At 30.8% G+C, this 14,455-nt stretch overlaps 1 protein-coding gene across 4 annotated transcripts in view; it reads left to right on the top strand.

Moving 5' to 3' along the window:
- Positions 1–14,455, top strand: part of LOC143248979 (nicotinamide/nicotinic acid mononucleotide adenylyltransferase 1-like) — a 52,310-nt gene that overhangs the window by 20,458 nt on the left and 17,397 nt on the right. For all 4 annotated transcript variants that reach the window (XM_076498061.1, XM_076498062.1, XM_076498060.1 and 1 more), the window contains exons 4-7: positions 1,155–1,306; positions 4,912–5,039; positions 11,108–11,209; positions 11,601–11,659. In XM_076498061.1, the coding sequence (XP_076354176.1) occupies positions 1,155–1,306; positions 4,912–5,039; positions 11,108–11,209; positions 11,601–11,659 (441 nt within the window). The remainder of the gene's footprint in view (positions 1–1,154; positions 1,307–4,911; positions 5,040–11,107; positions 11,210–11,600; positions 11,660–14,455) is intronic.

Below are 14,455 nucleotides of genomic sequence, written 5' to 3'. Positions count from 1 at the left end.
ATAGATCTGTCAACTCCTTTGTCTGGTATTTACATATCTGGAAATAGACACTTGTTGGCTGCTCAATGTCTCTTCACGTTAGATTTGCTACTTTACACATTCTCTTGTAGGACACTTTCACTGACCTCTGGATGAAATTCTCTAGGCTGGCACATGGACTACCTCAAACATCTTAATCATCCACTATCTTCAACACCTGGGTATCTCATCTCTTAAGAGTTTCAGACTTCCAGTTATATCCACACTACAATCAACCAACTTCATTATGTTGATAAACTCATGGAATGAGTTCATTATACCTGTATTTATGATAAAGGTAATTTTACACTTAAGAGTAATTTTTTGTTTCACTTGTTAAATTGGCCTTGTAGTAAATTCCTCATTGTTATGTTTGACTGAGACAAAGGGTTATTTTTATCACAGATAATTTGTCATTTTCATCTGTATAACTTGGAGTGAAAACCAGGAAAACATAGTACTCAAGAAAACATAGTACATTGTGCTAACATGTCTAGGATAGTTTTAAAAACACTAATAATATTGTATGCTGCTCCAGATGGAGTTGCAGGCTAGAGCAATATTTAGGAGCTAACCTGTTATTCTGAGTTTTTGTAAATAGAGTTATATCAATTTAACAGTGTTCCTGAGGAATCAGCTAAATGAACTAGTCTATTTGGTTGTAGTTCTTGATGTTAAATTTTAAACAATGAATTTATAAATGTTCATATTATTTTGGTGGCTAAACTGTTTGTGATTTTTGGCAATAACTTCTAGATGACTGTAACACGTAATTCTTTTGTCATGTACTTGAAGGATAATGTGGTACATTTATTTTGATTGTAGTTTATATAAAATAACATACGATTTATAGTTTCAGAAAATGCATTTTGTTCAGTGAGTGTAGTTAGTAGAAATTTTTTTAAAATTTCAAAAATCATTCATGAAATTCTGATTGAAGACAACTGATTACAATTTTTTAGGTTTAAGTATTTTTTTGTAAAGCATTTATCCTTCTGTGAATATATATATATATATATGTGTGTGTGTGTGTGTGTGTGTGTGTGTGTGTGTGTGTATATTTTCAACACTGTGTTTCCTTGCAGTGTATTTATGTTGTTCTAGTGAGGTGATATAAGAATATTTTATTTTGATAGATTGGACACTTGGGAAAGTGATCAAACAACATGGACAGAAACACTTAAAGTTTTACAGCATCATCAAAATTTACTGGATTCAATCGTGAATGGCAATAAATCTTCATCAAATCTACGAAAAAGGCAAAAACTGAATTATGATAAGATAAATGGTGAGTTTCTTTTAGTGTTTTTGAGACATCAAGCTAAATGGAACATTATGTCTGAATGAAAGAAAACTGTTTGTGTTTGTATCATGAAAACTATGGTCCAAATAGTTAAGTATGATACATCTAAACTCAAATTAAGCTAGGTTCAATCAGATTAGTGTTACTTAAAACTTTTGAGAGTATTCATGCACAGAGCTCAGTGCAAGTGCATTAAATAACACTTAAAATTAAACAGACTTCTTTATTTAATAAAATGTGATGAAGGTAATTATAAAATCAAGTCATCACATATAAATCAGTCATTTAGAATTGTTTTTAGTATTATGTTAAATAGCATTCTGAAAAGGTCATGCCATGTGCACTTTGAACCCCACCCATGTAGTAATACCATTAGTACAAAAAGTAGGGTTAAGTTTTATTGACAGTCATCAACAAAAAGAAGAAGGACTAGTTAAGTAGTATATTTTGTGTGTTTTCATGTATATTCTTTTATTGTTATAAAAGTAACTAAAGTGTGAAAATTAGAAACTTGTGTTAGATAAGGTAGATGAAAAAAAAATTTCTTCATAAAGTATGCTTGCCAGTAGCTCATTTGTTACATAATTTGACACACAATAAAATATAAATAGAAACAGATGTATACTTTTATGAGCTTTAAGCTATTTAGGATAAGCAAATTTAGTTTTCTGTTACAATTTGAAATCATTTTAGAAAGAAAAGAAAGGGTAATTTAGATTTATTTCGTATTTTTATGGTGGTTAAGAGGTTGGTCAAATTGACTAATTCTGTATAGAATTAAGATATAGAAAATAACAGATAAAATACAAAGTTTTACAGAAAAAAAACATTAGAAATTTATTTAGGAGGTTAACAAATTACCCAAATGAAACTTGAAAATTTTCAAATCAAACAATTTTAATATTATGAAGAACAATCACTTTGTGTTTGGGGTAATCAACACACTGACTTTGTATATTGATGGACAAAATTCTTAGTGAAAAATACTAAATTAACAAAACAGTTAAAATGTTTACTAAAACCTTGTGAAATTTCATGAATATACTCAAAACATTAGAAGTTGGGGAAGCTCATGTTGGGAAAGATCTTCCTTCCCCAACATAATAACCCTTTTACCAGGAAGTAGTTTTACCACTCCATGGACCCAGTTCTACCATTCATTTAGAGTCAGTGGGGGACATGGGCTTTTACTGAAGCCTTTCCACTTATAGATTGTGCTACATTCACACCTTTCTGTGGGGGATCCATGCCTCTCCTGCTTACATGGCTGAAACTGCATCTGCTTTACAGATGATGCTTTTGTGGGTTTGGGAGCAAGTATGGATTCTATTGAAATATCAAATTGTTGGTCTGTTGTAAGGAAGACGGCAAGGAACACAAAAATCTTAGAGAATCTTGTTATACTTCAAGCTTTTGATAGTTTCCTAGCTTTAGTACAGGCAGATTGATTTCGATCCATTCCATTGGTTCATCTGTTGTCTTTTACATCATTTGACAAGGTGTCACCCCTTTATTTTCACTGTGTTTCAGAATATTAGAACTGTTGTTCTGGGTACATTCATATCATACACTGTATCATGTTTCAAGTGTACTGAATCTTGTTGCAGATAAGTTACCTCATGCTGACAAGTTTCATTCCAACAAACTGTTCCTCAGTTCACAAGTTGTTTTGGTAGTTATGTGATCAGTGAGATACTCTACCTTTGGACTCTTTTGCCACCTATTTCAATGCCAAATTATTCTTTTTTATAATTTCCGCTCCCTCTTCCTTTGTCTTTAGCAGTGGATTCCTTCAGCCAGGATTGGACTAATATTTATCTTTGCAATCACTCTTATCCAAGTTTCTATCTATTATCCAATCCACTTTATTTCATGTTCTCCTAATAGCACCTTTCAGGCCAACACACACTTGGTTTCTAGTCCTTGCCTTTTTTCCAACTTCACATCCATTACCACTTCCTCTTTCCCAGGTCTCTTTTGTCAACCTCTGTTGCTGATATTTTATCCTTTTAGCCACACTCCAATTTCATGTGTCACTTTTGTTTGGTCCCTTTCTAGGCAGCTCAGACTATCCTCCACACATGTAACTTCCTTACTTTCCCATTCTGTACATCTGTCTTCCCTTAGGGTATATCCAAGAAATGAGTATATATTTCATCATTAGTCTCTGTGCTATGATTGCTTTCCTTCCTGTACAAAATTACTTATGTCTACAGATTTTTTTACCAGGTTGTTTGACATTAGTTCTTCAATATCTACCTTTGCTGTTTTTTCCCATACCTGCAAGGTGTTTTTTTCTCCTACCATTTCTCTTTTGTTATTGTTCTTCCAGATCCTTTGCCCTCATCATCCCTCAGTCCTTCTGGATTGGTACCTTAATGTAATTCTTCACTCCCATACACAAACATCATTTGATCCCTTGAGTACTTGTTCCCTTTACTAGTCATCCCTTAAAACCTGTTTCATTCTTTTTGTTTTGTTTTTGCCTGTTGTAGTCAGTCAGGGGTTAGATGTTTTGTCACTGACATATTGGTGGGTTGTGATGACAACATCTCCTTTACATCATTCTCCCTTCCTTCCCTTCCACCTTTATATTCCCATTTAGATCTGAATATACTTCTGTGTGATCAGATGTTATATTAGCTGCATATCTTCCTCCTGTGGTTCCCTTTTATTTATCCTCTAGAACCCTTTATCTCAAAGAGAGATTATTTTTCACTACCTTCACAGATTGGATTCACCTACTCTTCAGGCATATTCATCCTTATTTGTTGATTTCCATTTTTTTTTCAAGTGCCATCTCATCAGAGTTCACATCTTATTTTTTCCTTGGCAACTAATTTATGTTGTCCACTGGAGGAGATAATCCAGCCTAGCACATGGACTACAACCAACACATTCATCTCTCATTACCTTCATTGTATGGTTGTTTCTCCTCATCCAGCTGTCACATTTTACCTGTTGCCATACTGCACATGGTTCAAAGTTAGTGATGAGCAAAAATGTTGTGCATATAAAAGACAGCACTGAATGAGAAAAGCTATTATGAGAAGAAGTATCTATCAGGAAAATATTTTCAATATAGGAAAATTTTAACATTTGTTAAATGGTTTTAAAATGACCAAACTACATTATATTTCTGGTGCTGTTATAGGATAAGTAAAATTAATAAATTAATGATATTTTCCTGCTTGTTTGCCCATTTTGTTGAAGCAGTTACTTTAAATTACACACACTCATGCTTGTAATTTAAAACTGCATTGGTCTTGTGTTAGGTTTAAACCTGGCATCAAGTTTAAGGTTAGAGTGGGCTTTATTTTGAAACATCTGTACATAATTTCTGAAATGACTACAAAGGTGTATTTAATAAATAAGATAAAGTAAAAATGAATGTAATCTTTATATATTCATTTTAATGATAGAAAAGATATTTCACTGGAAAATGTCTTTCAACCTGTATTTTTGCTATTAGAATGCACAAATTAAATTATGAACAATGTCATCCATTAGTTTTGTTATTGGAAGGAAATGTTATGAGATTTATGTTCTTATGATCTAGGGATTAATGTTATAATTTTATTTGTAATCAGCTAACACAATTGGAGCCAATGTTTCTTCACCAACATGGGATTTAAGCCAGCCTGTTCAAGTAAAACTTCTCTGTGGTGCAGATTTGTTGGAATCTTTTGGAGTGCCAAAGTTGTGGAAGGATGAAGATGTAAGTAAACTTGAAACTTTAGAACCTCATGTATCTTTTCCCCATTTTTTCTTGGCCCAATATATTATTTTGATCACTAGGATCTGTACAGCTTGGTGACAAAATGAAGAAAACTCACACCCTCATCATTGTTAGGTATAAGAGATAAAAGAAAGTGTGTAATGATGTGACATTATAAAGATTATTTTTACCAGTGAAGAAAACAGAGAAATGTTTTGTTTTTATTTTGCTTATGCTACATGATCCAGTGTAGAGAGATCATAAAATTCTTTTAAAGTTTGCCTATTTCTCATAATTAAGAATCATTATTATTAATTATAATTATTATTGTAGAATTTTAGCAGCTCTTTTGCATTGTTGTCTAGAAGTTATTACAAAATGATGGTGATCAAATTGCAAGCAATCGTAGCTACCAAAATCAGTCCTGTTCAATTGATGTGTGTGGTATTACACACAAATACAGGCACATGCACAAATTTAATTATATATGCTACTTGTTGCACATGTGAAAGGCTATATTCTTTACAATTTCAGATATTCCTGAGGAAAATGGGAATACATTATTTACAAAAATGTGTTGAAGAGAATAATATTAGGTCTTTAATTTGTTGCAGTCTTTTATGAAACAGACAGAGAATATGGCAGCCAAAAGCAATAAAATCAAAATGAAAACTAAGTTTATGGGAAATCAGAGTTTATTGATATAGTTTTGATAAAATTGATAATTTTGCCAATATGATGCAAGTATTTTTTAATGTTAAAGAGTAAATATTTTTTGCTATTTCTCTTGCATAGCACATCATTTTACCTTTTCACAGCAGACTCGCGAAATTTACAAAAATAGAGCCGCAAATTTCACTTGTATAACAATACATACAGTAACTGAGATTTTTAATGTATTCTCTCAAAAACTAGTAAGATTTTTACAAGACCATAAATATTTTGTACATAGAGAATAATATTATCATAATTGTTTTTGCTAAAAACGTAATTTTTTTCTATTGTAGTTATTTGTAGTCTAGCTGTTAACAAATCAAGTGCAAGGTGATTATAACTTAGTATAAAAATACTTTTCTTTTCCTTTTACTTTTCACATTTCATTTGCATAATCCCTAGAACCTCCTAAAAGAATATCAAAAATTTTTTTAAGGTAAATGTTTTTATTTTATTTTTTATTTTCTCTACCACATCACAAACTAGCTATTATCAACAATGAACAATGTAATGAAATAATTAAAATTATCAAATAGAGAAAAAGTACATTTTAGTCTTTTATTGAGTATTTAAATTTTTTTTCCTTTTGTTAAATTTGTAGTTTCAGGTCTTTTCCATTTCACGTATAAATTATTTTTAATGTTTTATTTTTCTTTCTTGTCTTTTGACACTTGTTATTTATCTTGACTTAAGTAAACCGTGCTCTCAAGGCATATTATAGTTTTTTAATTGGCAAAATTTTCATTCAGTGCCTAATATCGGAAGACTTGAGAACAGATGCAAAGTATGATGTATTTTTTTTAAAAAAATGTTTAAAACTTTTAATTATGCATTTTAAAACATGATACATAATTAACTAAAATATAATAGTAAAACCTAAATACAATTTAAATTGTAGCTCTCACTATAACCTATTTAGGTAAGAAACAACTGTAAGTGCTTCAGTCAGTCAAGCAGCCAACAAGACTACAGATCAATGTAGTATTTCTACATATATGAAATACTATTTCATAGTACTTGTACTATGGCTTGCCATATTTCAATCTCAGACATTTACTTTGGTGAGCTCCTGACTGTTGAAGTGAGAGTGAGCACCATGGTGAGAGCAAAAGAGCTGTCTGAGGCCTTCAGAAAGAAAATTGTAGCAGCTTATGAGTCTGATAAGGGATTTAAAAAGATCCCAAACGATTTTGAAATCAGCATTCCACTGTCCAGAAAATAGTCAACAAGTGGAGGGCTTTCAAAACAACTGCCAACATGCCCAGGTCTGGTCGTCCAAGCAAGTTCACCCCGAGAGCAGGCCACAAGATGCTAAAAGAGGTCTCCAAACACCCTAACATGTCATCACGGGACCTATAGCAGGCTCTGGCTACTGTTGATGTGAAAGTGCATGCCTCTACAATCAGAAAGAGACTGCACAAGTTTAACTTGCATAGGAGGTGTGCAAGGAGGAAACCTTTGCTCTCTAAGAGAAACATCAAGGCCAGACTGAAGTTTGCCAGAAAGAATGTAGACAAAGATCAGGACTTCTGGAATAATGTTCTTTGGACAGATGAGTCCAAAATTGAATTATGTGGACACCAGAACAGAGGACATGTTTGGCATAAACCAAATACAGCATTCCAGGAAAAGATCTCCATACCATCTGTGAAGCATGGAGTGGAAGTGTCATGATTTGGGGCTGCTTTGCTGCAGCAGGACCTGGACAGCTCACAATCATAGAATCCACCATGAATTCTACTGTGTATCAGAGGGTGCTTGAGGATCATGTGAGACCATCTGTACAAAAATTAAGCTGAAGTGGAAGTGGACCCTGCAATACAACAATAACCCAAAACATTCCAGTAAATCTACCAAGGACTGGCTGAAAACTAAGAAATGGAGAGTCCTGGAATGGCCGAGTCAAAGCCCAGATCTTAATTCCATTGAGATGCTGTGGGGTGACTTGAAACGGGCTGTACATGCAAGAAACCCCTCAAACATCTCACAACTGACAGAATTCTGCATTGAGGAGTGGAGCAAACTTTCTTTAGACTGATGTTGGAGACTGGTAGATGGCTACAAGAAGTGTCTCACTGCAGTTATTTCAGCTAAAAGGGGTAACACTAGCTATTAGGGGGTAGAGTATCTTAACTTTTTCCTCAGTTAAAATATGCATTTTTATAGAATTACATTTACAGAAGATCTTAAAGTCTTTTCTTCAGTTTTAATTGTTTAGTTATATTCCTATAATCTATCAGTATTGTTGAAATTGAGATTAAATATCTATATATCCAAAAATTTTAAAAAATACACATTTTTATAGGGTGTCCTAACTTTTTCACATGACTGTACATATGTATTAAAGGTGTTTAACCCTATTTACAATAGGTTATAGGTTTTGCAATGTCATTGCATTTGTTGATCTTCATTCAAAATTGTATTAAACTACTATTTTATGAACTTGTATCAATAAGTTTGGTATTATAATTCATATGTTAGTGTTATATATTAGTTAATTTCCTAACTTAAAAGTGAATATTAAAAGAACACTCCTAAATATCAATTTTTGCGTGTGGTGTAGTATGTTGAATGGAGCATTTCTTCAAATTATGTTTGTGATGTCCAAATCCAAAGTTTGTAGTTTCATCTGAATTAAAAACTCGGATTACCATTATTGACAAGCTACAGTATAAAATAAGAACTTCCAACATTTTTTGTAGGCTGAAATATCATTCATGTTCTGAAACACATGCAGTGGCCCCATCAACATCTTTCCATTTTTGGAAACACTTCTTCGTGCACAAGTACTTCTGTCTATGTCATGTGCATAACCAATAAAAAGCTCAGAATCTCCCTCTCTCATGGCTTCCTCAGCCAATTTTAAAGAAAATGACATTAACTCATTCTTTCAAAACAAGATTTCAGGAGTGTAAGTTGTATCTTTAGTCTGCTCAAAATTTCATATTTTTTTAGACCCAAATCCACCTTTGTCAGTAAATGTGATAAATTACAGTGGAATTCTATGGTATCGATGTAGTAATTTATCATTGTTGGTTATTTCAAATGCATATATATCTGTAAAAGCAAAAAAAAAAAAAATTTGCTTCACATCCTCCACAGGCAAATTTTGATAGGCTTAGCAAGCAGTAAACGAGTACAAAGTTAGTAATTAGAAGAGAAAGTAGTTTGCTTTACTTCTTTATATAGTATTCTACGTTTTAAGAAAAATAACTTTGAGAACTTATTTGTAAATAGTAATAATGTACAATATTTTTAAGATATAAATGAAATGTGACTGTATTTTACACTAAAACACAGTCACTCTATAGGGCAGTCTTATATTATTGGATAAAATAACATGAGTGCATATGCACCTTCCAGTCATGCCTTGCTAACATTACATAAGATGCACATATATAAATTTATAATGTTCTGAGATTTAAGTTGTTTGTGTCTTCATATTATCTGTAGTCATTACAGAATGATGAAAACATATTTACTTATTTAACATGTAATATATAATATTTAATATATAATGTATATGTAATGTAATGTATTTAATGGTACATCGAGCAAAATGACAGACCAAGTATAGTTAAAATAACAGAAAATATAAGGTTTTACTGTAAACAAGTGTTTGAAATCTGTTTAGGATGTTTTAGAGATTACACCAATAATATATGAGATCCTGGGGACGAATAATAATTTCTTTAATCATGACATAAAAATCACTTTACACTTGGACTAGTAACAAAACAGACTTAGTGTCTTCATAAAAAAATCTTTAGTAAAATACTTCATTTAAAAACCTGATTTTTTGTATATAAAAAAATTGCAATTTTTACTAACTGTCAACCAAATTTTGTCAAGATAAACAAAAGTTATTATATACAAGAGTTAGGTATTTGTGTTATACAGCAACTTGCACAAGAAAATGTTTAAAGGGGCTTCTTTTGTGAAAGTGTGAAGTACCTATGCAAATTTCATGCACAAATTCATTATAGAACTTCAGATCTACTTTTGTGTGGGTTCTACTTGTATTCTGTGTTGTTAGAAAGCTTAGAAATGTATATGAGTATTACCACATGAATCTGTTTATGTTAGAAAAAAATGAATTAGCCAACAGTTAAATGGTTTTAAAATAGGGTTTACTTATCTGAAAGTAAGGTATCAGGTTAACTTTAGTAATTTAATATTGACTCATATTGATAATGAATTGCAACCTGATATATCTTAATACTAAGATTTAGCACTTCATTTTATTTGCTTTCATTGAATAAGTATCTCTAGGAAATCTTTATGGTAAAATTTTGAATGATTCTGGAGAATGTTTGTTTACATATTTTACGGATGTATGATATCAGTGTTATTTATATGGTACACAGAGTATACCACATAAAAATAAAATTTTTTGTAAAGGTTGATCTAGTTATTCTAGTTTTCCTTTCCAGCATTTTTACTAACTACTGTTAACATTAATACTTCAAATTCCCAGTCATACATCACTGCTCATGTACCTAATGAACAGTGTGTGTAGATACTTTGACTATTGAAATAAATTACTGCAGGTAAAGTTGGAAAAGAGTAATTTTTCATTAGATTTGACTGGAGATAACAAATAAAAATTAGACAGGCAATGTTATAATACTTGACAAGTACTCTTAGGGCACTTCTATTGAATAAGCTATGTTAATTTAGAATTTTTGTAGTTCCTAAAGTGAATTCATAGTGTTTGTATGATTCTAAGTTGATACTTGAAAATGTAGTTAGAATGTTTTGTGAGACAAGTGGCTTATGTAGGATATAGTGTTATAATTAGGATTTCACATTTTATAACTCAACTGTCCTAACAAATCCGATGATCAATAAGGTACCTTTGGATAATGAGTAATAGAGTATCATTTGAGATATTATTACTTGATTCCTGGTCAAAAACAAGATGATGGCAGTAAGGGATTGTTTAGAGATTGGGTATTATTCTACTTAATTAAAAATTGATATCTCATAAACGACAGATTTACTCGGTTATTGCACACCATGAGACTTGACATGCTGCAAGTAACTAATATAAATAGTATTTCAATTAGTGAAGAAATACATTTGAGTAAATGGACTTGTTGGCAGTACAACAGGCAATGTAGTTCAAATGCGATTATATTATTTTCTTACTGGAAATATACAATGGCTCGATAAAAATGATGTGAATAAAGATTAGTCATAGAAATGGAATACCCTATCTGTTATTAAGTGTATCTGTTAATGTATTATCCCTTTTAGGTCAAAGATGTGATAAAAAAAATATAATGTAATTATGTTAAATGTGTTACCTACACATTTAGTTATTAACTATTTTATCCTGTATTTGGTGTTAGATTGCTGATATTGTTGGCAACTTTGGATTAGTGGTCGTCACAAGAAAAGGATCCAATCCCCAGAAATTTATCTATGAATCTGATGTGCTCACCAAGTATCAAGTAAGATTTTAAATGAATAGGAGCTGAGAAAGACAGTATTGATTTTGACACCTAATCTTGTGTTAAATCAACTTTTTTTTTTTTTTGCTTTAATAAATTATTTGGTTCAAGGCAGTGTTAAGTAATTATACCAATATTACCTATTTATTTAAAACTTAACTTTAGGATGAATACTATTTGCATATGCCTTGGTGATATTCTTATAAGACAGCAATTTTTACGTTTGTTATTTTTAAGTTTAGTATTTGGAATACCTGTCCTTTAAAAAAATGGTTTCAGTTTAAAATTATTTTAATATCTCTGTAATGCATATTTTTTACACAAATATTATAATGAATTAGTTCATAAATTAATTAGGAATGTTTAATATTATAATTATTTATTTATTTAGTGGAACATTCATCTTGTGACTGAATGGATTACCAATGATATTAGCTCTACTAAAATAAGGTAAGTAGATGAAATTGAAGAACTGTAACTTTGTTGTTATCCAATTTACACTTCTTAGGTTAGTTTATACACTGGTCTCTAACATTTAATAGTCAATGGAATTTGTACACCTTTTTGTAATTTCTTAAAATTACAATAATTTGTAGTAAAATGTAACCCATTACTGTGATTCATGCATTAGTAAAAAACTACATATCTTTTACATGCTGAAACCTCAACCCATTTACTATTTTTTTCTTTTGGTCAAGACTGCATAAATTTGACATAATAAATGTTATGTCTTTGTTATTCGTACACTTGTTCAAAATTATATTGTTCATTTTGAAGTCTCAACTCCTTTGTATGTTTTCTCTACGAGTCAAAGAAAACATACAACAAGATGAATATTGACAAGTAAAGTTTGTTTTTGAATACTTATTTTAGCCCTTGCTTAAAATATGTATCTTCAGAAACTACAGTGATGTATGTAAAATCTTAATGAAAGCTATTAAACTGATGTATATTGACTAGTTAAATTTTCTTTTTTTTTTAAACCAGTTTTAACCAGCTCTTTGTAGTTGCATCAATTATGTGGACTGAAATTATTCCCTTTATCTGATATGTATTTTCTTAGATAATTTGTATCTATCCAAAAGGGGTAGTTATACAATTTGCTTATTCATGGGTATGTTTAGGGTATGTTTCATTTGTATTTGTCATAGAGTAACTTCTTTCTAAAGTTATGTCAACTGTAATAGCTAAAGTGAGACAGTATGCATACTGGTGAGAAAAACAAAGGGCAGTATGACATAATGGTAAAAATATAAATAATTATTAAAATAAAATTCTATACTGTTGCCAAAGAACCTTATGTCACTTTTTTGGCATTGCCACAAAAATACATTTGAGAAATTTATATGCAAAAACACTCTTCTATGTAAAATATTTTCTCAACCCAAACGAGCCGTTTTTGCATATAAATTTCTCAACAAGTGGGTTTCTCGACATCATTGAAGAATACATATGGTTTCATTGTGTCTGCAATTATAGCACAAGCATGTTTTACCTGGGTCATTGCTTCTGTACCTTTATAATCCCCCCCACTCCAATACATGTGTATCAGCAACTTTTTTTTCCAAAACTCCCTTTTAAACATTGATCTTTTGACTAAAACTACAAACTTGTTTCAACTTGTGTTTAAATGTCACATGGTTTCATTAGCTGTTGCATTCTTGAAAGGTAGTACGTTTAAGTGTTGTTAAACTTTGGAATATATAAAAGGCTAACACTAAATTAGCAAATAAAGATTTATAAGTTTAATGAAATAGTTTGTTTTTAAGGTAATGTACTACATGTTTTAATAGAACATAGGTCTGTCTGCTTACCTTAAGAAGACAGACTAACGTTATGTTAAAACACGTATTTTCCCCCAAAATAAACCACTTTGTCATGCTTATAAATTGTTTGTCACTTTACTGTTATTAGCAGCTGTGCCATGGTGAGAGGTTAATGAAGTTAATAAGGGTTATTGTTTCATTTTATCTGTGGCTATATTTGTGGTGGAGTTTGTTACTATATATCCACTTGCAACCTTTTTTTTCAGTTGTCTTTTCTGTTCTTAATAAGCTTCTCTTATGTACTTTCTTTGGCAGGATAAAACCTCAACTGGCAGGTAAATACAAAAAATTAAGTAGTGTGTATATTTAGATGTCTTATGACAAAGCACACACTGTTGATAGGTGTTGTTATGAAGTGTTTAAATGAATGGACATTAAATTCCTCAAATGATGAGTGAGATTTGAAAACAAAATGTTTAACAATTATAAATATAAAAGTGTTTTTCACTGAAATATGCCAGTGACAATATAGATTGAAAGAAGATAAGCATAAAATTATTAATGCCTGCTGGGTTTGATTATTTGAATAACATTTTATTTTCAGTTCTAACTTTTTTATCAAAAAGTAATAAGCAGTATGGCATAAAACATTTTCTGAAATATAAATATGTCTATTGTGAAAGTATAGATAAACAATGTGTGAAAAGAAATACCTCAAATAATTGAGGAATTTGAAAATAAGATGCAAGTTTAGAATTAATGTTTTACCAAATATCAATATAAATAGTATTTCTATTTTTGTCCTAATTATGACAGTAATAATTGAGAGTTATTATGTATCTCTATTATTGTGTTATGTATTATAGTTTTAAATAACCTGAGCCAGGTTAATTTATGATCTTTATTTAGAAATTTACTAAATGTTGATATACATCAGATTTATAATATTTGTGAACAAGCTTGCACACAATTTTCTTTCTCAACACAAATATATTTTATTATACAAACAGTAATGCAATTTATAATACCTGTTTTTACAAATAGTTATTACATTAATGATTCATATACAAAAGTTTTAGAAACTTGCAATCAACCATTCTCAATTAGTGAATGAATTTTGAGTCTATTGGTAGAGTTCACTTAACAGCTAGTTCTCCATGTTGACCTCACTTCGTCTTCAAGCTAACTTTTCTTCAATGAAGCTATCTAATGTCCTCCTAGATTTACTAATGTCTGAAGTTAATTCACTGAAGGTTAATGGTTTGTAATGTTTGAAATCTTTAAATGTTCATGGTCAAGTATCTGTGGTTTCCCAATTAATAAGTGTTAATAACAGTTATAGCTTCAGAGGTTTATAGTATACTAACTGTAGCAAACCAACAATATATTGTCATTCTGTGAGTTACGATGGCTATTTTTTATAATCATTAAGGGAGGTTCTTGAAATTTTAGTTAGCAATAATATGCCATTGCTTTTGTA

Source organism: Tachypleus tridentatus, chromosome 4, assembly GCF_004210375.1.
Source record: "Tachypleus tridentatus isolate NWPU-2018 chromosome 4, ASM421037v1, whole genome shotgun sequence".
Taxonomy (NCBI): Eukaryota; Metazoa; Arthropoda; class Merostomata; order Xiphosura; family Limulidae; genus Tachypleus; species Tachypleus tridentatus.
The sequence above is the reverse complement of the archived record's forward strand: the minus strand, read 5'-3'. Positions and strand labels throughout refer to the sequence as shown.